This window comes from Ailuropoda melanoleuca, chromosome X (genome assembly GCF_002007445.2).
Source record: "Ailuropoda melanoleuca isolate Jingjing chromosome X, ASM200744v2, whole genome shotgun sequence".
Classification (NCBI taxonomy): domain Eukaryota; kingdom Metazoa; phylum Chordata; class Mammalia; order Carnivora; family Ursidae; genus Ailuropoda; species Ailuropoda melanoleuca.
Window position 1 is genome coordinate 1412699 of NC_048238.1, and position 23276 is coordinate 1435974.

The 23276-nt window shown below is 46.7% G+C and overlaps 1 protein-coding gene across 1 annotated transcript in view; it reads right to left on the minus strand.

Annotated features, from left to right (window-relative positions):
• The window catches only part of DHRSX (dehydrogenase/reductase X-linked), a 125621-nt gene that overhangs the window by 101051 nt on the left and 1294 nt on the right, over positions 1-23276 (minus strand). Inside the window, exon 2 of the mRNA XM_011226972.3 lies at positions 17487-17555. Within this exon, the coding sequence (XP_011225274.3) occupies positions 17487-17555 (69 nt within the window). The remainder of the gene's footprint in view (positions 1-17486; positions 17556-23276) is intronic.

Consider the following 23276-nt stretch of genomic DNA (forward strand, 5'->3'; position numbering starts at 1 on the left):
GCACGCAACCGAGTTCACCGAGTACGGGCTTTCAGAAAAAGTGTTTTTGTGAGGTGCAAATTCCAGCCACCGGAAGAACAGAGAAGTCGGGTTCAATCGCAGTGCTAATATAAGAACGCTGGAAATGATCGAGTAGTTTTTAATGGGATGTTGCCTGCAGAGACTGCATTTTAATCAATGCAAAGCGTATCCAGCTACCATGGTGACCATGAGGATGTCTGACGAATGCTCTATGCAAAAGCAAGGCTGTAAAGTGACAAAGGCAATATTAAATACGATTTCTTACCGGAAACCTCCATCCCAAGTGACAGAGGTATCAGTGAAAATGAATATGAACACGAATTAATTCGTTTCTGGTAGTGTCAGGGGAAAAGGCTGTTCTCTCAGTTGGAGTAAGAGTTGCAAAATTGTAGCTCGGGAGAGAAGACTGAAAATTTTGGGAAATAGAGTGTCCAAGGTCAAACAGGCAGGCAGATTAGTTTCTTCCAATATTCATTAAGACAATTATCTTGAATTAAATATGAGCCCAACACAGGGCATGGAGGGAAGCCACAGAATTAATGAGTCTCTCCTCTCCTGTAGCACAGCAGGAAAAGATTATGGTAGGGGACAGGCATGAATGTGAAATTCAGTGCCAGCAGCTAGCTAAGCATTCCTCGGAGCCCAGTCGAGTCTCTGGGCATCACTTCCCCAATTTTGTGATTTTATGTGATAATAGCTGGGGTGGATAAGAGAGCAACAATCATCACCATCACCATCACCTCCATCACCACCACCATCAACACCATCGTGTAACAACATCACCACCATCATCACCACCATCACCACCACCATCATCACCACCATCATCACCACCATCACCACCACCATCACCACCACCATCATCACCACCATCATCACCACCATCACCACCACCATCACCACCACCATCACCACCACCATCATCACCACCATCATCACCACCATCATCATCACCATGACCATCAAGGTCAGCATCACAGCAGTTGCCCTTCCCTGAGATCCACCAATGTACAAGATGTTTTACAACACTTTTTTCCTCTTAGACAGTGTTTTTCAAGTGCCTCTGATATACTCGGGACCATGCTATGGGCCAGGGACAACAGTGACACAGCTAGACAAACCATGGCACAATGCATGAGGGAGGTGATGAGGGAGAGGTTACGGGAGCAAGGAGTGAAAGCACCTGACTTTAGGATAGCTCCTTTAGGGTCTTCTGTGGACACTGAGAAGTCTAGGGTGAGTAGGATTTGGATGGTGAGGAAGAGAAGAACAGCCAAGAAGCAGAGACAACACGTACACATGTGCAGCCACGGAAAGGAGGCGTGGAAGGTTCTCCACCCATATGAGTTTACACAGGTAAGGCAGTAGCATGACTCTGGACTACAGGGTGGGCAGTCCAGACTGGCAAAAACCTGGTTGCTGGGAGGCCAGCAAGGAGGCTGTGTTATGGACTAGGACAGGTGTGACCTGGGGCGGGGTAGCAGCAGTAACACAGAAACAGAATGGGCGTTTTTGAGAGATGTTGACAAAGTAGACACAAAGTGCTGAGTTACTGACTGAAGACAGGAAGAAAAATGGACAGGTGGAAAAAACCATCAGGGAAACTCCAGGGTCTAGCCTCCAGCTGGGAGGTGATGGCGCCACTGACAGAATGAAACAGGGAGGAGGAAAAAGTCAAGTTCGGTCCTGAATGTGCTGAGCAGGGAGAGAGCTCCAGCTGGCAGGACTTTTGGAGCAAAATATATCAGTGCCAGCAGGCACCACGATCATGGACGCCATGCGCAGGGGAAGGTGTGTAGTGTGAGATGTTGGCCTCAAGCACTGACGGATGTGGCATAAAAGGGACAGTCAAGACAGCAGAGGCTGCACAGAAGTGAACCAATGGGTGCCTGGAAAATTAGAGGTGGTTGCATCACGGCGGGTGATGCAACCAGATCTTTTAAGACATTTGGTTAAAGAACATGGCCATAGAGTGTGTATCATTATTCTGTTCACTGAGAATTATGGACTAGGCTATTCTTGCATTAATTTGCCTCTCCAGCTAGAATGTAAATCCCATGCGGGCAAGAACCCAAACCATCTGATGGTATTAAAAAGGTATTTGCCGAGTGCCTGCAAAGTGCCAGCAGTGGCTACGCCTTGGGAATGCCCCCATGACGTATCCGAAGGGTCGGAGTGGTTGCTAGCGGTTGTTGATGCTTTGAATGGCTCATGGTTTATTGAGCTTATGAGACGACTCACCAGAAGGGCAAGAATGGGGCATATGACCAACATCCTTCTCCCATAACCACAGCAGACATCCCTAATCGATTACTATCATCCTCACTTCTGGACCATTCTCATCTCATCTCATTCCAGCAGGCAGAACCAACCCACCAGCGGTAGGGTCGCAAGGAAATCCATTTGTTATCCATTCAATTCATGCTTCAGGTGTAGACAGAGTCCCTCCTGCCTTCCAGCTGCTGCTATGAAATTAATTCCTTCAGAGGTCTACTAATTAATGGATATGGAATTATTCTGAATGCTTTACTATTATCTTCTGAAAAGTACTACCATTATAGTTCTGTAAGTGAATGAAGATGTATTTGCATTTTGTCAAGGGGCATTTTTCAACCTAGAAGTCTACTCAGTAGCTAACGTTAAGTTAGATATTCTGTCTCTAGGTTGGTCAGCAGGGTTGGTCTGTGACTTTCCTTTGGAAAGTGCCCATTTGGGAAGAAAACACAGTTTATTCTATTTAACACAGAGAGTAAGCTTGGTGGCTCTGGTCACTTTGAATGGCATAAACCAAGGGCTGGCAGACTTTGGTCATAAGGGGCCAGGGAGTAAATATTTTGGCTTTGTGGGCTGAACTCATCAACTCTTGTCCTAGAACAGACAGCCACAGACAACAACTAAATGGATGGGTGCAGCTGTGTGTCGATAAAACTTTATTTGTAAAAACAAGTGGAGGGCCAGCTTTTAGCCCAGGGTAGTAGTCTGCAGACCATAGGTCTAGATGACCATTGGAGGTTTCGGGAAAATGTAAAGGAATTCCATCATAGGCAAGAAGCCTTTTCGGTGGGGAGCTCTGACGTTTGCTATTTTAACAGATTGCTGATCTGTTTGTGATTTCCATTTCTCTTGGCATCCATTTGGAAAATTCTTTTTTTTTTTTTTTTGAATGAGACATCCTTTTCTAACTGGTAATCAAAGATATTAGCCCAGAGTCAAGAATAAATTGCTCTTCGTCCAAATTTAAATCACATTTTATTAGACGTTATTTCCTCTTTCTTGTTCCAAGGCATAGTTAATTTGTTCTTGTTCCTCTTGCACGGTGGAAGATGAATAACGGTGCGGTGAATTATTATTCTTTCATTTTTTTAAAGGAAGTGATTATTAATCTTGTTTGCGGCTTCTCTGGTCCCACTTGGTGTTTTATTTCTTCACAAATACTTCCATTTCCTTATCCCTAATTTTTACTTCAGTCCTGGCGCACCCAGACACAATTCCCCCCCCCCATTTTGTACTAATTCAAGAACGTAGGGCTGTCTAAAGTCTCTCAGTGTTTTTTGGCTATATTCTTTAGATGGCGGCATGGAATAGAAAGGCCACAGATTCCGTTTTTATTCTTTATAAAATATTGTCTTACTGGACGCGAATTCTCTGTCTACGTGCTGTAGACGGGCAGCTTTCAAAAGTTAACGTGTTTGGGCGTGTGGAAATCCCAAGTTTTAATCGTTTAGAGTAAATATGAGTAAGAGGCTCCTCCCACCTCACTGTTTACTGGGGGACTGAGCTTATGGACAAAGGGCTATGAAGTGAGAGTAGAACTTACAGAGGAAAGATGGGGGTGAGGTGGGTCCCCCAACTCTGAGACCTCAGCCAGACCAAAGACGTGCAAAAAGGGGATCAGCGTTAAGTGGGGGGAGGACGGAATCCTAGAAAAGAATCATCTGGAGGAAATGGTTGCCTGCTTGATACCCACATTCTCCCCTGATAGGGGAGGAACCTCTAGGGACCCCCAGAACCTGATTCATGTGACCTGCTGGGGCACTTTGCTCAGGTGCCTGGCTCACTCCTGAGGAAGCCCCTGGCCATGTGGAGGCGACAAGTCTGTGGACACTATAGGTGAGTGAGTTCTATGGGGTTATTATTGGTCCTATTCAATGGGGCCACCAGGATGGGCAGAGGGACCCTGTGGCAAGAAGCTTGTGGCAAAATACACATCCGTCTCCAAAACTTACCATTTTCCTGAACCGAAGCTCTGTCCCCATCAAACACTAACTCCCCAGCCCCAGCCCCCAGCCCCTAGCCCCACCATCTACTCTCTGTCTCTATGGCTGGGACTCCTCTAGGGACCCCACATATGTGGAATCACACAGGATCTGTCCTTCTGTGTCTGGCTCATGTCACTCAGCACCATGTCCTCAAGGTCCATCCACGTCCTAGCAGGTGCAAACTACCCTTCCTTTTCAGGGCTGAGTCATAGTCCATTCTGTGCATGGACCAGATGCCATTTACCCATCCATCTATCGATGTTATCTTCTTGGGGGCCATCAATCAGCCCACAGGAGCATTGACAAGTAATTCGTACCTTCTCAAATTCATCTGCCACCCCACCGATGGCTCTCAAACGTGCCCAGACCCCACCACTGTTACCATAACTCCCTAAGAAAATGATAATAATACCTAGAAATTTCTAGCAATGGGAAACGAGGCAGTGAATGGTCTGAGGCCTTACTCTTTTGAGCAAAGGGGGTCAGCTTGCCTTAAGCAAGGAGCATCTCAGTGGGGACCTTTCCTCCTTCCCTTTACGGGCGCCTCCCAGGGCACAATCCCCTGCTGGAGGTACATGGGGGCTCCAGACTGTGAGAAAGAGAGCAAACAGCCCCCAATTTCCACATTGCTGCTATTTCAGAAACTATGGGTTTATTAGTGGTCGTTAATAGTTTTCAAAGCTATAGCAGAATACAGAGGTGTTTGCTGGATAAAGGGAGAAGCTGAAAAGAGCTGGATCTGACAGCCTGACATACAGCAGGGAAGGAGCAGTTGATAAACGTTGTAAGGGGTGAGTGGGGGCGGTATTTGCTGCAGGAGTGAGGTGCCTCTTTCTTGAGGCAGGAGAAGGCCCCACAAGGATGGGCGCAGTGTTGCTGTCAGACGCCCCCCAACCATCTGTGACCTGAGTTCTGTGTAACAGAGCCCACATGCCAGAAGGCAGCCAGGATAAGGCACTCTCGCTGAGCTGACAAAGCCACCTTGTGACTGTTGGAACGACACTCATTATTCCTTATCTGTTAAATAGTGCATACAATAGGCACCGCTAAAACCACGCGATAATCTTCTGGGTAATTAACTTGTAAAACAACCCCGTCCTCAATACCGCTGACACTGAGACGTGTTCCCGACAAGTCCCATTTGCAGAAAGGATGATGCGAGATCAGAAACTCAGCTCCAAGCACATGCAAACACTCCCCCGGGGGGCTGCGGCCGTGGAGGCAAGGGGACGCCGTCTGCCCAGAGAAGAAGGTGAGAGACAGAAATAAACTCAGAGCCCAGAAGGAGTTCCGGCGAACCAGGGGTGCACAGCAGGTGCTCGATATTCGGATAGAAGACATATAACCAGATATGGTGTCAGGAAGAAAATGCAGTAAAACACTAGGCAGAGATTCACCCCAAAGTGGGATCAGACTTTGACAGCAAATTAGAGCACATGAACCCCTCACTTCTAATCTTCACACTCACCAAAAACTGATGCTAACCTGACCTCCACTCTGACCAAACCATGGCTATACCCCCAACCCAGAGTCAAACCCTCATTACAGCCCTGATCTGCAGAGCTTGACCTGAACCATAGAGATAACATAATTCTAGCACAAACCCAACATCTAAATTCTAAACTGACATTAACCCTGACCATGAACATGACCCGAGCCCTAACCTTAACACTCACCTTAACACTAACTCTAGACCCTAATTCTGAACCTCTCTCTGACCCGGACCCCGACCCTAACCCTGACCCTAAACCTCACTTGGACCCTAACCCTAACCTTCACCCTAATCTTAACACTAGCCCTATACGTAGCCTGATCTTGACCCTAACCCGGAACCTAACTCTGACCCTGACCTATATCTGAACCCTGACCCTGAACCACACTCAGACCCCGACCCTAACATCCTTGGAGGTAACAAGACGGCTGGATTTTCAAAAAGTGAAAACATGGGGCGCCTGGGTGGCACAGCGGTTAAGCATCTGCCTTCGGCTCAGGGCGTGATCCCGGCGTTATGGGATCGAGCCCCACATCAGGTTCCTCCGCTAGGAGCCTGCTTCTTCCTCTCCCACTCCCCCTGCTTGTGTTCCCTCTCTCGCTGGCTGTCTCTATCTCTGTCAAATAAATAAATAAAATTTAAAAAAAAAAAAGAAAGTGAAAACACGGTGCACGGCCGTCCATCCTCGTTTGTGTAACCCCCTACCACCTAGCTCTGCCTGTGCTTACTCATGTGCATTCAGAATCCTGTGTAGAGGGCAGTTTGTCCTAAAAACAGAGATTCAGCATGAAAACAAAGGAGCTCTCAAGCCATGAAAAGATACACAGGATTCTTCAATGCGCATTACGAAGGGAAAGAAGCCAGTCTGAAAATGCTACATACTCTATGATTCCTGCTCTAGGACAGCCTGGAAAAGGCAAAACCATGGAGACGGTAAAAAGAGGAGTGGTCCCCAGGGGTTCAGCAGCGAGGGACGAGCAGGTACATCAGAGAAGAATTTTAGGGCAATAAAATGGCTCTGTACGTCGCTGTAATGGTGGACCCACATCACCGTACATTTGTCCAAATCCAACAGAATGCACAACACCAAAAGTCACCCTAATGTAAACTACGGCTTTTCATTAACAATAACGTGTCCATATTGGTTCACTGACTGTTGTCAATGTGCCCTAAAAATGCAAGATGTTAATAATTAGCAAAATTGAGGGGTGGGGGGCCACGTAGTTGGGCATTCCCTGTATTTTGTGCTCAATTTTCTAGAAGCCTGAAACGCCACAAAAAAATTAAAGTTAAGGGTTTTTTGTTTGTTTGTTTGTTTGTAATGACAGTAGAGATTCAAACAGGTCTGGCCACAGCTGGCAGGTGAGCAGTAGTACATGTTGACACCATCTACCCACCCCCAGGTGCAAAGAAAGAATCTGTGTTACAGGTAAGAGGGCTTTTTGCGACTTGTTTCCCAAAGGGAAGTTTTAAAAATGCATTCTCACCTTTAATCTTACAAGCAGAGTATATATAGAATTTTCTCCAAAGTTGAAGTCATTCTGTAGGGTGAGATTCCTATATACAAGTGCGCCCCAGAAAACCAGACAGGAAGCCCGCTCTAAGATGGCAAATTTAGGAAATCCGCACCATCCTGGGGTATCACATCAACCAGTTCATTATCTCTCCAGCATCGGACGGGTGAAAACACAACATCAACTGAATACTCAAAACAGGAACACTCAAAGGACGAGTCAGGGCAGGTGTCTGATGGGAAAAGCCCACACCTGGGGTGGTAATGCTTTAAGTGACTGAGGGACAGGCATGCCAAGTACTGAAATCCCATGGAAAGCCCCTCCAGTCCACGCCTAGGGCTTTTCAGCATGTTCCAGGTTGTGGAGTCACGACATGTAAGTTAGGGAAGGAGAACAAGGTTGAACCAACCCCACGGTGTAACATGCCAAGTATGTGTAGGTGAGCTCCAGGTTTAGAAGGCTAGCTCAGGGCACGTGGAGATGGGCAGCCAGATCACCCAGGTGGAGAGGCATCTCCACCCCAAGCTCCCAAAGCAAAGCATAGCAATATCCGTGTCCTATGTCACTGGGCACATTTCGCCCTTGCCAGTCCTCTTCAGGCCAACACGGCTTCGCCAAGCGGCCTAATCATTACCCAGATGAGCGGTTCAGCATGAAAACACACAGTGGGGGAGAAGGGACAGCGTGATTGGTGCCGGTGTCCTGGAGAGCCCCCTGCCAACATCAGTCCATGCCTGTTCTACTCTTCATTCTGCGTTTCAGAATACATCCCAAGGGGAACATGCAAAAGTGTCCAAGGATACAAATCCAAGGGCATGGAGCATGTATAATAATAAAAAAAATGTGCATCGATAAGAAATTAGGCAAATGGGGGCGCCTGGGTGGCACAGCGGTTAAGTGTCTGCCTTCGGCTCAGGGCGTGATCCCGGCGTTACGGGATCGAGCCCCACATCAGGCTCCTCTGCTATGAGCCTGCTTCTTCCTCTCCCACTCCCCCTGCTTGTGTTCCCTCTCTCGCTGGCTGTCTCTATCTCTGTCCAATAAATAAATAAAATCTTAAAAAAAAAAAAAGAAATTAGGCAAATGATTTAGTATATCTCCACAATGGAAAAGGAGGTAACCATAAAAATAAGGACTTCTATTTATTAACAGAGAAAGACGTCCCACAAGACATGGAAAAGCAAGATGCTATAGGCAGAAGGGAAAGCAGGATCTCATCTTGGGTGATGGATATGTACTCAGAACCCAAATGGCAGCCGGGTCATGCATCCTCCTCAGTGATGTTCTGGATTTGAAGGATCCATGCCCTTGTCATGGGTTGTGAAGACCCTAGAACCCTCCCCAGCTCTTGGGGGCATTTTCAGGGCCCTTGGGGAGCACGTGGTTCCCTCTGCTGAGTTGTTGCTGATAGGAAGAGGGGGTCATACCACCATGTCTTTCTTGCTCTCATTTTGTCCCGTTGACAGAAGCATGGAACGTTATCTTTGTCCTCATGCACACGTGAACTCACAGCTACCTACACTTACCGACAAGCCAGGTATGTGTGTAATAGGTCTTCCCGGGGACAGAACACACTACACTACACAAACCAGTATTCCTAGAAGACCCTGGCTGATGGACACCCAACTCAACTGCCATCTGCCAGTTCCTTTCTCTTCCTCTTCCCTGCCACTCTCCACCTCTCCCCATCCCTAAGGATCTCATGTATTTCTACGTTCATTCCTGAACACTGAGTTCAAATTCCAACATCTTCATTTATTAACTGCACAACGTGGAACAACTTCTCTAAACTCCTTATGACCCCACTTTCCTCATTTGGAAAATGTGTATCAGGATAATACCTACCTCAAAGGACAGGACATGTGATTAGAGACACGTAGTGGGTTTTTACAACATTACCCGGTACATAGCAAGCACCCAGTGTGATGTTGGCTGTTTCCCTGATTATGGCAATTGCGAACATAAAGGACTTTGGCAATTTCTTTTGTTCAAGCTCTTCATTGCAGCCTCACTAGCTTATTCGAGAATGACCACGAATCCTGGTTTGCGAAAGACAGTTCTCATTTATCCTTTCCCCTCCAATGAGGGTATTTGACAGATTGCAAGGTGCACAGGTGCAGAGCTCGAGTACAAATAGTAAACAGACAAGCTGAGGAGTCAAAGGTCAGAGTTTGGCGCTGTTGGGGCAGCTAGAATTGAGAGTACAATGCCAAAAGTGAAAGGAGCACAGGTGCAGAACTCGAAGAGAATATAATAAATAGATGGGCTAAGAGGACAGTGGGCAACGTTTGGAGCTGTTAGGGCAGCTGGAATCAACAGGTACAATCCTAAAACTGAAAGGCCAAGGTTGGGGGGGGGTAGGCAGAGCATCCAAATGTGAATAGAAACCCCTGCTGACCCTTAGCTGAGTCTTGGATTTCAAAGACTCGAACTTGAGACACGAAGGAGCTCAGAAGCAAACAACAGCTAGAAGGTTGATATGTGAGCACAGACATTTCAGCTGGTGCCTGGTGTTGGGGAGACAAGATGACATTTGAGTCCTGCCAAGTTGGAAGGACTTGGTGAACATCTTGGACTCTCACTTGAAATCCAAGATGGTCTACATCTTTTAAGAAAGGACCACGTCTCAAGATTAAGAGCTCTGTCCAAGGCCCAAGGGCAACAATGAAATAGACTTAACGATAACCAGACTCTAGCCGAGCTTCCACAAGATCTAGGTATCTTGTAAGTCGTATCATTGCTTGCTACAAAACCCAACATCCTTCAGAGGAAGATAACAGAATCCAGAGTGTACCACAGATCAGTCATGGGGTGTAATACACAATAAAAATCACTTCACACGCAAAGAAACAACAACATGTCACCTCCTGTCAAGAGGGGAAAAAAATCAATAGAAACAGACTCAGAGATGATGCAGATGTTAGAATTAGCAGAAAAGGACGTTAAAATAACTACTCCACATGAAACAGGCTACAAGAACAGATGGGCATCAAGGATGAGGCTATGAAGAAAGTTAGAAAAGACAGATAAACTAAAAATAACCAACTAGAAACCCTAAACCTGAAAAATATAGTTTATTTTGCTGCAATCAAAAATTCAATCATGGGATTAAAAGTATAATAGACACAACTGAAAAAACAATTTGGTGAACTTGAGGTAGGTCAGTAGAAATCATCCAAACTGAAGCACAGAGCAAAATTTTTAAAAGCTGGAATAAGATGAACAGTGCTCAATAAAAGAAATGCCAGACAGTACCACGCTATCTAACGTATAATTGTAGACTCAAAAGAACACCATGGAAAGAACGGAGCAGAAAAGTTTTTTGGGAAAAAAATGGTTAAAATTCTCTAAATCTTATCACATCCAACTACTGACAGATATAGAAAGCCTTTTACACCCAAGCAGAATAAACACAGGGGGGAAAAGGATCCACACCTATGCATTTTCTCAAACTTCTGAAAATAGAAAACGAAAAGAGAAAATAACAGAAAAGATGGGAAAAGACACTTATATTCATAAAATACTCATAATAATTATAGCTGACTTCTCATCCCAGATGACGAAGGTCCATGTCAGAACACCTTTAATATCCTGCGGGGGTCAGAAGATGTTTTCAACCTGGAATTCTGTGTCCATGGAAAATAGCTTTCAAAAAATGCAGGCAGCACTGGGTGTTATACACAACTAATGAATCATCGAACCTTGCATCAGAAACCAGGGATGTACTGTATGGTGACTAATATAATGTAATAAAAAAACATTTAAAAAAAATGGTAATGGATACATAAAACCAAAAAAAAAAAAAATGCAGGCAGAGTAACGACATTTTTAGACAAAGGAAAGGTATGGAAACTTGTGATGAGCAGACGCCAAGGTGAAAGAAATGCTAATGGAAGTTCTTCAGGCAGAAGTGAAACAGCCCCAGAAGGAAACCTGAGGGAACGGGGGCATAGGGGAAGATCGGAAAGATCATGAGTAGAGAGGGATCAACTTATCTGCAAATAAAGACTTAGGCCCATCCACATCCTACACTTCTCTGGAGAGACTGCAACGTGGCCCCGTGAGAAAAGCCTGTAAGATAAAACCTGCAAATATAGGAAGTATCAATATGTATCTCCAGGGCCCTACGGTACCTTATGGAGACTCTCCTGGCCATGAGGGTTACCAGCATCTGCTACAAGGGGGCTCTAACGGATTTCTAACTCACTAACATGATGGGTGCTGCCTCCTCAAAAGCCCATATCACAGAGACCATGCAGCTGCACCTTGGGTCTAACTGTCATGTGTGAAATATCTCTACGTAACACTCCACATTTTATCTTCTAGAAAGCCAACCCCTTCTTACTGCATGCTTCTAGTCTATAACAACATTTTTTATTATATTCTGGTAGCTTCTATTCGACACTAACTAAAGTGTACTGCACTTGCCCCAGAGGGAAAAATATTCCGGAAGTAACGTTTCTGGAATTATTTTTTGAAACTGTAACGTGTGTTCTGTCCCATTACTTAGCTTAGATGCACAGAACGTCTTGAGATGTGCTCAAAGGGACCATTGGAGATGTGTCCAGAGGAAAAGTGGAGATAAAACGGCCAATGACCTTGCGGGGAGTGATAATATTCCATAAATTACTGGTGGGGGAAGCAGAATGTGGCAGGCAATCTGAGGATGAAAATTCCTCCTTCTGGGATTTTTTTTTTAATCCTCTAGGTATTTATAGAGGAGCTAAGGAAACCAGGCAGACAATCGCCCTCTCTCATAGAACTCACCTTGCTAGTGTTTCGAAAGGTTAAAATTAATCGTTGCAAGCCCGAGCGATGAAGAGCCTTTTAATGTAAGGAACAAGGTGAGAGCTATAATAGCCGATTAAATTTTCAGAAAGTGCTGAGCTTCTCCTTCCATGCTTTCAGAAAAGACACAGTGACCTTCTAAACCTTCTAATTACCCACAGGAAACCAGCTGTCCGTCCGTCTCCTGGCTGTCATCTAGCTAGCTAGCATGGCGGTTTATTGCCTAACTCGGGACACTAAATTAAAATGGAAAGGTTAAAAAAAAAAAAGGACTCTAGTTTGAAAAATTCACGTCAGTAAGGGCCATTTTATATTAAGTAAGGAAGATAAGTAGTCTTGAGTATATGCCAGACCTAAATACACATGCAGAATATTGTTCGAACTTCTCTTGGGGATACCGTTGACTGTTGGCCAACAAACTCCTATCGAGTGCTGGGTATTGAGGACTCTGTGCCATAAAGAAAAAGATATATGGTGGAGGGAACAAAGAAATCCATGCAGTCAACCCTCACTCAAGTTTTTCCAATTGGACCAAGTTCCAGAAGATCATTCTGCAAAATCGGAGAGTCTATGAGTAGAAAAAAATGGTAGGTGTCTACTCATCTCAAGGTACGTCTGCGTTCAAGATACGAATCTCTCTCGGATGACAAAGACTAGTAGATTGCGATCCAGAAACGCTATTACCTACTCCCATAATGAATACCAAAATGACGTCATAGTATTTTTTTGCTTCCATGACTAATTAAAGTATTTTATAGTCAGTTGGACAATCCAAACATTATCGTTCAAAGATGTATTTCTAAGGTAAAACTATCTCACTGGTAAGTGCACACAACGGACTTCTCCTGGCACAGGAAAAGTTCTCTTTCAACGAAAGCAAACCGTACATAATACCTGAGCAAAAATCCCATGAATCAAACAACTGGCCCTTCTTCCCAATAAAGACAGAGTCAAGCTATTGAGGGCGGAACAATGTTAGGAAAGACGGAAACTGGTCAAGAAGATACTTCTCAAGAATACAAAGCCAAGCCTTTTAGAGAAGACTGCAGACTCCGTATTTCCAATGGGATCATGCTGAGGGTTTAGGACTAGGGGATTCTGCCCCGCTTTCTGTGAGTCTATGACGAATGTCCAAAACAGAATTACCTTCCCTAAGTTCTTTTAATAGCATTTAAATTCTCTATTCCCATTTAGGTTCGCTGGGATGCTGTTATGTCTTTCTGTCGTTGGTTTTTGTGGTGGTGTTGGGTTTTGCATTTTTTCTTCCTTCCTTCCTTCCTTCCTCCTTCCTTCCTTCGTCCCTCCCTCTCTCTCTCTTTTTCTTTCTTTTCTTTCTTTCTTTCCTTTTTTTTTTTTAAAGATTTTATTTATTTATTCGACAGAGATAGAGACAGCCAGTGAGAGAGGGAACACAAGCAGGGGGAGTGGGAGAGGAAGAAGCAGGCTCATAGCGGAGGAGCCTGATGCGGGGCTCGATCCCATAATGCCGGGATCACACCCTGAGCCGAAGGCAGACACTTAACCGCTGTGCCACCCAGGCGCCCCTCTTTCTTTCTTTCTTTCTTTCTTTCTTTTTCTTTCTTTCTTTCTTTCTCCTTTCTTTCTTTCTCTTTCTTTCTTTCTTTCTTTCTTTCTTCTTTCCTTCCTTCCTTCTTTTCTCTTTTTTCTTTTCCTCTTCTCTTCTTTTTTTCTTTTCTTTTTTCTTTTNAGAAGCAGGCTCATAGCGGAAGAGCCTGATGTGGGACTCGATCCCATAATGCCGGGATCACGCCCTGAGCCTAAGGCAGATGCTTAACCGCTGTGCCACCCAGACGCCCCTCTTTCTTTTTTCTTTCTTTCTTTCTTTCTTTCTTTCTTTCTTTCTTTCTTTCTTCTTTCTTTTCTTTCTTTCTTTCTCTTTCTTTCTTTCTTCTTTCCTTCCTTCCTTCTTTTCTCTTTTCTTTTCTTTTCTTTTCCTCTTCTCTTCTCTTCTCTTTTTTCTTTTCTTTTCTTTTTTCTTCTCTTCTCTTTTTCTTTTCTTTTCTTTTCTTTTCTTTTCTTTTCTTTTCTTTTCTTTTCTTTTCTTTTCTTTTNCTCTCCTCTCCTCTCCTCTCCTCTCCTCTTCTCTTCTCTTCTCTTCTCTTCTCTTCTCTTCTCTTCTCTTCTCTTCTCTTCTCTTCTCTTTTCTTTCCTAGAAGTGAGAGTATTTGCTCCAAACAAGGCAGCTTTCTTCAGTAGTTATTACTCAAGAACAATAAAGATTTTGGCGTCATGGACACATGATGATAAGGTCCCCAAACTCTTGTCCCCGGGAAATCTCTCAGTTGAGAAATGAGCCATATCGTCTCAGTTCCTGAAAACACTCATGTATTTATCCTTCCAAGAGCTCAACTAGTTAAAGGTTGGTACGTGGACATCCTCCCACCCCAACCCAAAGTAGGATCTCAACTAACCATGACCTCAAAGGCAGAAAGTACCAGAAAGTAAGGATGATGAAGCAACCAACTAAGAACTTTGTCATTGCTCTCCTGTTGTTTTTACTTACAGTAGGTATAGAGAAAAGGTAGAGGTGGGCTGGACAGCCTGTACGCATTGAGAAATCATTGGCGTTCTTGACTGGAACCTACACTAATGTTGTTAGGATGTGTGCTTGCTTGCTCAAAAAAAAAAAAAAAAGAATCCACAGAATTACCCAATGCGGGAATTCTACAAGAGCCATACTCCATGAGTAAGTGAGGCTCCCACGGGCCTCAATCCAAGTTGCGTTACTGGCGGTGTGTGGGCAAGAATTTCAGAGGCCCCAGAGGGTCCGCGCTGGTCTGGAGAGAAGCGTCTCCTCAGAGCTCAGCTCTGGAGAGCATCGTGAGCTAGATTTGACTGCAAGGAGATGTGCCAAGAGGAAGGGAGGCTGCCAGCGCATCTGCTGTCCCGTGTGTGTGTGTGTGTGTGTGTGTGTGTGTGTGTGTGTGTGTATGTCTGATTCAGACCTCTTTCCTCCCTGCTCACCCTACTGACCCATTTGATCATAATAGACACAGGCAACCACCCTGAACAGGGTCCCCATTTGGAGTAGCCATGCTGCACACCTCAGGGCTCACCCGGCTCGGGTCCAGACACCTCCCTGGCCCTGCATGTACGCTCCCAGGCCAGGCTTCGCCCAAGACCCGGTGACCCCCCTTAGGGCCTTTGTTGGTCCTATTCTAAGAAGCAGAAAGGACAAAGAAGGGCCAGCTGCCCCCGCCAAGGACGCATAGCCATGCTTCTTGCTCACACAAAGGGTCTGCCCTTTCCGTAAACGGAGATGCCCAGGAGCAGGAGGCAGTGAGGGGGTGAAGCGTGCATCAAGATGGGCTGAGGTTCCTGGGACTGCAACTGAAGGGTTAGCCACCCAAGTGCCTGGATTGCCCAGGCGCTAATTCCACATGCCTACTTGGTGGCATTTGACTGGAGGAAGAAACAGGAGCTGCCAACAGGGGGCACAGCGTCAGCTCTGAGGAGAGGGGCATGCCTGCTCTCGGAAGTGAGCTCACCATCCCGCGTGATGAGGAATCACTGCCTTCATTGCCTTGCAGACCCTGAGACCCTTGGCGGCCTCCCCTCTAGCACACAGGGGCTGACAAAGAGCTGTCCCTTGAAAGCACAGGCTTTGCACGCCCACACCTGAATCTCAACACACAGCACGGGAGCCAGCATGAGCCGTTTCTAACGTTAGAAATGGCTTCTAGGACGTTCTTTCCTCCAAGAAATCAGGGCTATTGCTTACAGCTTTGTTAGAATGTATGAACCTCATCAAGTTCACAAATGAACCTTTACTCCCTCCTTGCTTAGACTGCAAGTCTTGGCAAACTGTTCTTTAAAAATTTACTCACAATTTTTCAAAAGTCACAAAGAACACATGATCTACTGATTTCCCATGAGGCTCCTCTTTGGGTCTGGAAATCAAGTGCAAGTCCATTCGTAACGGGGCCATGAGGCTTCAACCACGGGGAAATGCAGACTCCCAGGCCCCAGCCTCAGAGGCTCTGACTCCTCGCAAGGCTGGAAATCTCCCCATGATGCCGCAGGCCTGGGAAGCAACTGTGGTGGAGAACGCCACCTCCTCGAGCCATGGTAAATGGCGACGGGGATGAGGATCATCTGTGCTGATCACTTCTGTGCAGGGCTGGTGGCAGAAGCAATCAGCTCCCATCTGCAACAGATGCCTGGTGTTCCACTAAGAGCTGGACTGGCTCTGGGCTACGGGGAAGGTCCCAGGCAGCTAGGACATCCCCCCACCATGTGCACAGGGTGAAATGGCAAGTTCATGGCTGCCTTGCACAAGCTAGGTGGGGAATGAGGGCACCACGGGACAGATGGTAACTAGACTTGCCATCCATGGCTTTCCTTCTCTCTCCTGCCTTATTAAGAAGAACCACCATTGGGGAGCCTGGGTGTGCTACTGACTCAGTTGGTTGTGCTACTGACTCTTGCTTTTGGCTCAGGTCATGATCTCAGGGTCGTGGGACAGAGCCCCAAGTCGGGCTCCACACTCAGTATAGAGTCTGCTTCTCCCTCTCCCTCTGCTCCTCCCCCTGCTTATTCTCTCACTCTCTCAAAGAAGCAAAATCTTAAGAAGAAGGAGGAGGAGGAGGAAGAGAAAGAGGAGGACAAAGAGGAGGAGGAAAGGAAGAAGGAGGAGAAGAAAGAGAAAAAGAAGGAGAAAAAGAAGGCGGAGGAGGAGAAGAAGGAGGAGAAGGAGGAGGAGGAGAGCCACCCTACCATAAGCTCAGACAGGAGAAGCCCCAGCATCTGGGACACGCTCACAGCACCATCTTGGTTGGATCCAGTCCAAGATGGTTGACGTGCATCTTCTTTCCTTAAACATGAGGCCCACGAGCAGGGCTCAGAAAGCACTCAATAAATAGCACTTGCAACTGGGAGAGATGTTACAGACAGGTGTCCACTGCTCGGGTCGGACAAGTAGGGAGAGCAAGCACTACGCGGTTTGCTACAGAGCAAGGTGGCGCCAGACACATCCATGTTGGAATTATCTGCAGTCCAGAACCGGCAACCAGGAGATGTACCTGCTGGCAGAAGCATCTAACGGCTCCTGTGTGAAGACATGGCGCCGAGGGCCCCCAGCCCTGGAGATGGACGCGGAATGGGAACAACGTCCCATCGTCGCAAGACATGCAATCAACCGGCGCGTTCGAAAGCCTTCCCCCGGAGATGCCTACACAAAGCAACGCTATCACAGGGACATGCTTGCTGCTATTCACCATTCTCTGGGGGGAGCGGAGATCCTCAAAAGAAACGCACCAGAGGGAGAGACATCCCCCACCCCCGAATACTGCCTCCACCACTCCTGCCCGCGATCCCACACCAGGGTCTGCGGCTCAGCAGCCAACACCAACTCGGACCAAGGACAAGAGCCGCATGGCTCTCAAACACTACCTTTGTCATTCAAAGTCTCTTCTTGTATTTGTCTCACAACGTCCTGGGCTTTGCCGGCATTATTTCCAGCTACAAGGAAAAGAAAAGATACGATCAGTGGCAAGGTCGTCCAGACATTACTGAGCGCGAGAAAATGCTGTCTTGAGATGCAAAACACAACCCTGGAGGGGGCTCTTTATGGCTTGTCATCGAGCCCTGGCGTGGAATGGTGGCAGGAAGGTCAGAGCACACATAGAACTTTCTAAGAAACTTTAGTGGACGTCCGCCCCCCCAACTCACTGGTGGTCTAAGCTATAAAATGATCATGGGCCATTCCCACTACGTACTTGGGATTTCCCATTTCCTTATCAATAACTCCACAGGTATGGCTCCGGGGAAACGTGAGCTTAGAAAAATGGTCACACATGTTTCGTGTGTGAGGGACATCACCATTGAATTAGAGACTGTGAAATTTGGGTGTTAAAAGAGTCAATGAGGTTTCTTTTATGTCTTACTAGATGCCAGTGCATTGATGTTTGGAGGAAGGTGTCTTGTTTTCCAACCGTGTCCTTGAGCACACGGTCTGAATTTTAAGGTGTGCCGAAGGGGGCTGCTGTTCAGGGGAGAACATCAGGACGCCTTGTCTTCCTGCACACCAGGGCTCAGAATCAACTGGACCGCCGGTAGACGTTCAGCTCCTTTGTGGGGTGAGCCAACCCCGAAACTCCCTGCAAGGGTGAGTCATGGGAGTGCTTCCGCACAAGAGGACGAGAGCTGGCATCTGAGGAACACAGGCGTGGGCGTGAAGCTCTTGGAGCCCCGAGAAGTGACAGGTGGCATGAGGACAGCGGGAGAGACACCTGGCCTGGGAGGACCAGGTCCCAAGGGGTGGGGTGGCTCACATCACCCTCCCACCTGCGTCCAGCCCCTGCTGGCCAGGTGTTCTCCGGGGTACAACCCTCTTGAGATCTCAATGAAAACACAGAACCGAGCAATCTGTTCTGGAGGCATTTCTGCATGCTGTTTTCCTCTATTTTGTTTCCTTTTTGTATTCGAACCTTGCGTGTTGCAAGGGGCCTTGCTATGGAACCCCTGCCACTGTATCCTGCACTAATTAAATTACTCCGTGTCATTGACAAGTCCCCCCCCCCGCCCCCGAAAACCCTGACGGAACGCCCTTTCCAAAAGTAAAAGGGTTTACAACAAAGAGTTAAGGAGACACAGACAGCAGCAGCGGTGAACGTCGTGAAACCGAAAACGTCTTGGGCTCCAGCTGGAGATGTAGCTGAGATAAATATGGCAAAAGACATCTTTAGGGGGTGAACTAAAGGATTACATAAAGCACCACAGCCTTGAAGAAGTTCAAAGTTGCAGACGTCAAGAAAACGCAGCTGTGAGAGTCTTCACACCTTTGGCTCCCTCGAAGAAAGAGAGTATTACACGGCTGTTAGATTTTTGCCCAGAGTCTTGCTGTGTTGCGGGGTGCACAGTCGGACGGGAGGCCATGTGAGGGATAACCGGAAAGTTACATTCCATCTCTAAATGTTCTAGGCATCAAATGCAACAAAATTAAATTCACCTTTTTTTTTAAGCTGGGGCCATGTACGTGCACGGGCTTATTTTGGAAATCCCGTGCGATTTAAGAATATTCAATAGCCATCCACTGCTGGGCCATGCATCTGGCATTCACCATCGTGGCATGAGGGGTGGCCCATGATGTGGGAGAGATGATCCATGTTCCCAAAAGAGATATCCATGGCCAGAGAAAGTGGGGGGCATCAAACCAGCAGGGGAAACTGGTCATTGTAACAGCGCCCCTTGATGGGCAGCTCACAACTCTCCCTAAGGCATTGTATTAGAGGCATGGACACGGGCACTTTTTTGGCAAAGGTCATCTTTATCAGCTGGCTCACCAGAGCTGGATATGGAACCTTGACCCTACGTAATCGCTAGAGATTTCCTACATTTACTGAGCAAATATTGCATGAGAGATAGCACTTAACCAGGATGGAAGGTAGGCACAAGCACAGTGGGTCTGCCTTCTGCTCATGCTTTCTGTGGGGGGCTAAGTTGAAAGACGTTGAACCCAAACCAGGGCCAGCAAACTAGGGACCTGGGCCCACGTCAGATGAGCTCCCTGATGTAAAAAGAAAAAATATATTGGAACAACAGCCATGTCTGTAGCTTTAAATATTGACAATGGCGCTTTCCTGATATCAAGATAGAGCTGATCACTGAGAGACACACCTAGGCAAATATTTATCATTTGGTCCACACCAGAAAAAATTTACCAGCCCCTGGTCTCAACCTTGGAAGCGTTCATGAAGCATTATAAAGAGAGGTCCTCCACGAAAATAGTATTTTGAAACTATAAGAACTGAGATATCGTGAGCAGATGAGAAATTTAATAATTAATGTATTAATAGCGATATTAATGTGCTTGGGTTGGAGCCAGGTTCCCTTTTCAATTCCTTAGCAAGTAACTGATTCTTCTTTAAACATTAATGGACTCAGGATTGGCCAATTTGAAATTGAATATATACATCTCTTAGTTTTTATTTAGTATGAAATTTATATTAAAGTGTCCAATGATAATAGTTCGTTCAGTGGCCTTGAATCAAACTGTCACACAAGATGAAACATTGTCCCTCTCAGAATATATGCAGTTATGCCCTGAAAGACTCGGGGAGGAGGGAACATTCACTCTTGATTGGATGGACTGAGAGGGTCAAACTGTGACCCACGTAGATAATTAGAAGCTCTGTGGGAAAGAAGATGCAGGAGGGTGAGGAGAACAGGTGTTGCTTACTCTGTGTAACTCAAGAGAAGGAGAACTTTGGTGCTGGCAGGACTGTTCCTGTTGCTCAAGAAACATCACCTAAATGAGGAAGTGATAGGAGAGTCGGGGTTCCAGTCCTCGAGTGCATGAGTACCACATGCTTACTCACATACTTTCACTGCATTGTGTCTGCAGTATACACTCCGTACTCAACTAGACCTNGAGTCGGGGTTCCAGTCCTCGAGTGCATGAGTACCACATGCTTACTCACATACTTTCACTGCATTGTGTCTGCAGTATACACTCCTTACTCAACTAGACCTCGGCATGACCTAACCCCAACTTGACTTCCTGGTGATCTACGTAACTAGACCCCATCATCACTCACCCAACTAGACCTTCTCATGAGCTCATCACGACCTACCCAACTAGACCTCATCATTACCTAACCCAACTAGACCTCATCACCTAACCCAACTAGATCTCCTCATCAGCTAACCCAACTTGACCCCAGGATCATGTAACCCAACTAGACCTCACCACCTGCCCAACTAGACCTCCTCATGACCTAACCCATCTAGACCTCCTCATCACCTAAGCCAACTAGACTTCACCATCACCCACCCAACTAGACCTCCTCATCACCTAAGCCAACTAGACCTCATCATCACCTACCCAACTAGACCTCCTCATCACCTAAGCCAACTAGACCTCATCATCACCTACCCAACTAGACCTCCTCATGGCTTAACCCAACTAGACCCCATCATGACCTAACCCATCTAGACTTCACCATGACCTAAACCATNTAGATCTCCTCATCAGCTAACCCAACTTGACCCCAGGATCATGTAACCCAACTAGACCTCACCACCTGCCCAACTAGACCTCCTCATGACCTAACCCATCTAGACCTCCTCATCACCTAACCCAACTAGGCTTCACCATCACCCACCCAACTAGACCTCCTCATCACCTAAGCCAACTAGACCTCATCATCACCTACCCAACTAGACCTTCTCATGGCTTAACCCAACTAGACCCCATCATGACCTAACCCATCTAGACTTCATCATGACCTAAACCACCACACTGAGGCAAAAAGCACAGAAATGGAATAATGTTTTTTTTCTTCTTTGCATTGCAACATTGCCTAGTTTCACAAAGAATTAAGAAGATAAAGAAGACAGGTGCACTAGCGAAGTCACGAGGGGCAGAGATTCCCAGTACCGGATGCTAGCCCTCATCTGTTTTCGGACCAGAGGGTTCTCCCCATCCTGCTCCACCAGCTTCCTTCTGCCTCTAGCCCAGGTCCAGCGGACCCTCAGAGGGGACCTACTTCTTCTGTTCACGGTTTGAGGTCACTTTGACTTTAAAAAAAAATTTTTTTTTTATTTTTTCACTTGAGAGAGAAAGAGTGAGAGCATGAGCAGGGGGGAGGGTCAGAGGGAGAGGGAGAGGCAGACTCCCTGCTGAGAAGGGAGCCTGATGCAGGGCTCAATCCCAGGACCCTGGGATCATGACTTGAGCCAAAGGCAGGTGCTTAACTGACTGAGCCACACAGGTGCCCCCTTGATGTCACTTTGATCAAGTTATCCCGGATGGTGGCAGAAATCCAAGACATGGCAGGAGTCTCCCAGAGACCCGAGTCCCTCTGCTCACACATCCTGTCTCCCAGATGTGCCCAGGTCCCGGGGAGAGACAAACACATCACAGGGATGCTAAAATTGAAGAGGAGTTCCAGAAATGCACACTCAGATAGGTCCCCTGTCCTGCAGGACCCCCACACCTGCCAACAACTGCTCGTCACCTAGGGGATAGATATGGATGCTGGTAAGGACTGTCCTTGCAAGGACTTGTCAAAAACCGTTCTATCATTTGCACATCGATCAAACAGGACCTGGACACATCCCCGCAGAAAAAAATACTGATGAGGAAAAACAACAGTGAGGTCAACTAAGGAGTAATCGTCCCCTCCAAAAGCCTGACAAATGTGCACCATTCTACAGACTGGGTTGCTCATGAGAAAAAGATGCCGAGGTGGGTCCATGAGGGAGGGACCACTGTGAGAAACTGCACTTTTTCAAAAGAGTGACACATGAGGCGCCTGGGTGGCACAGTGGTTGAGTGTCTGCCTTCGGCTCAGGGCGTGATCCCGGCGTTATGGGATCGAGCCCCACATCAGGCTCCTATGCTATGAGCCTGCTTCTTCCTCTCCCACTCCCCCTGCTTGTGTTCCCTCTCTCCCTGGCTGTCTCTATCTCTGTCGAATAAATAAAAATAAAAATCTTTAAAAAAAAAAAAAGAGTGACACATGGCAAGGGCCATGCAATACAAAAATTTTAAGTTGTGGAGTCATGTTTTGCAACAGTGAAAAAAAAAGTGCAAAGTTAGGAGTATGAGTCCATTTGGTTAAGGGAAGGAAGGAACAGCTGAGGATACCCGTGTGAGCCACACCTCTCTGAGGACAACAGAGGGCCACACTGGCTAGACCTGGGGGTTCCCCATCTGGGTTAAGAGCCTCCTCGGAGATCCACCCCCATGGAACTCAGGGGGTCTGTGAGTTTTAACAGCAACAGTCAACATCATCATGGTGGCCAACCCCCAATGGAATGTGGACAAGACACAGGAGGATGGGCGGGGTCTATGACTTGGCCACTGACACAAACCAGAGACATTTTCAGACCTGAGTTCAGGGCTTAAAGCTGTCTCAAAATAAAGTTTACGGTCATCACAGCTTCCAATCAGTAGGACTTACCGAACCCGCCAGTAGGTCACGTTATTTGTCCTATAAAGATTTCGCGTCTATGATCACGTGGCAAGTTTGTGTTCTTATATATTTTTATATCTGCATCTCAATATCATTTGGTTTATAATATTATGGGTTTCGGTTTGTGCATTTAGGCATCACTAGAAGCCGATGGGGTCCAAGGACTGAGCTTGTCAAGAGCCAGGAGGGAGTGGAACCCATTCATGTTTAAATACCCAGCCCCGGGGCGCCTGGGTGGCACAGCGGTTAAGCGTCTGCCTTC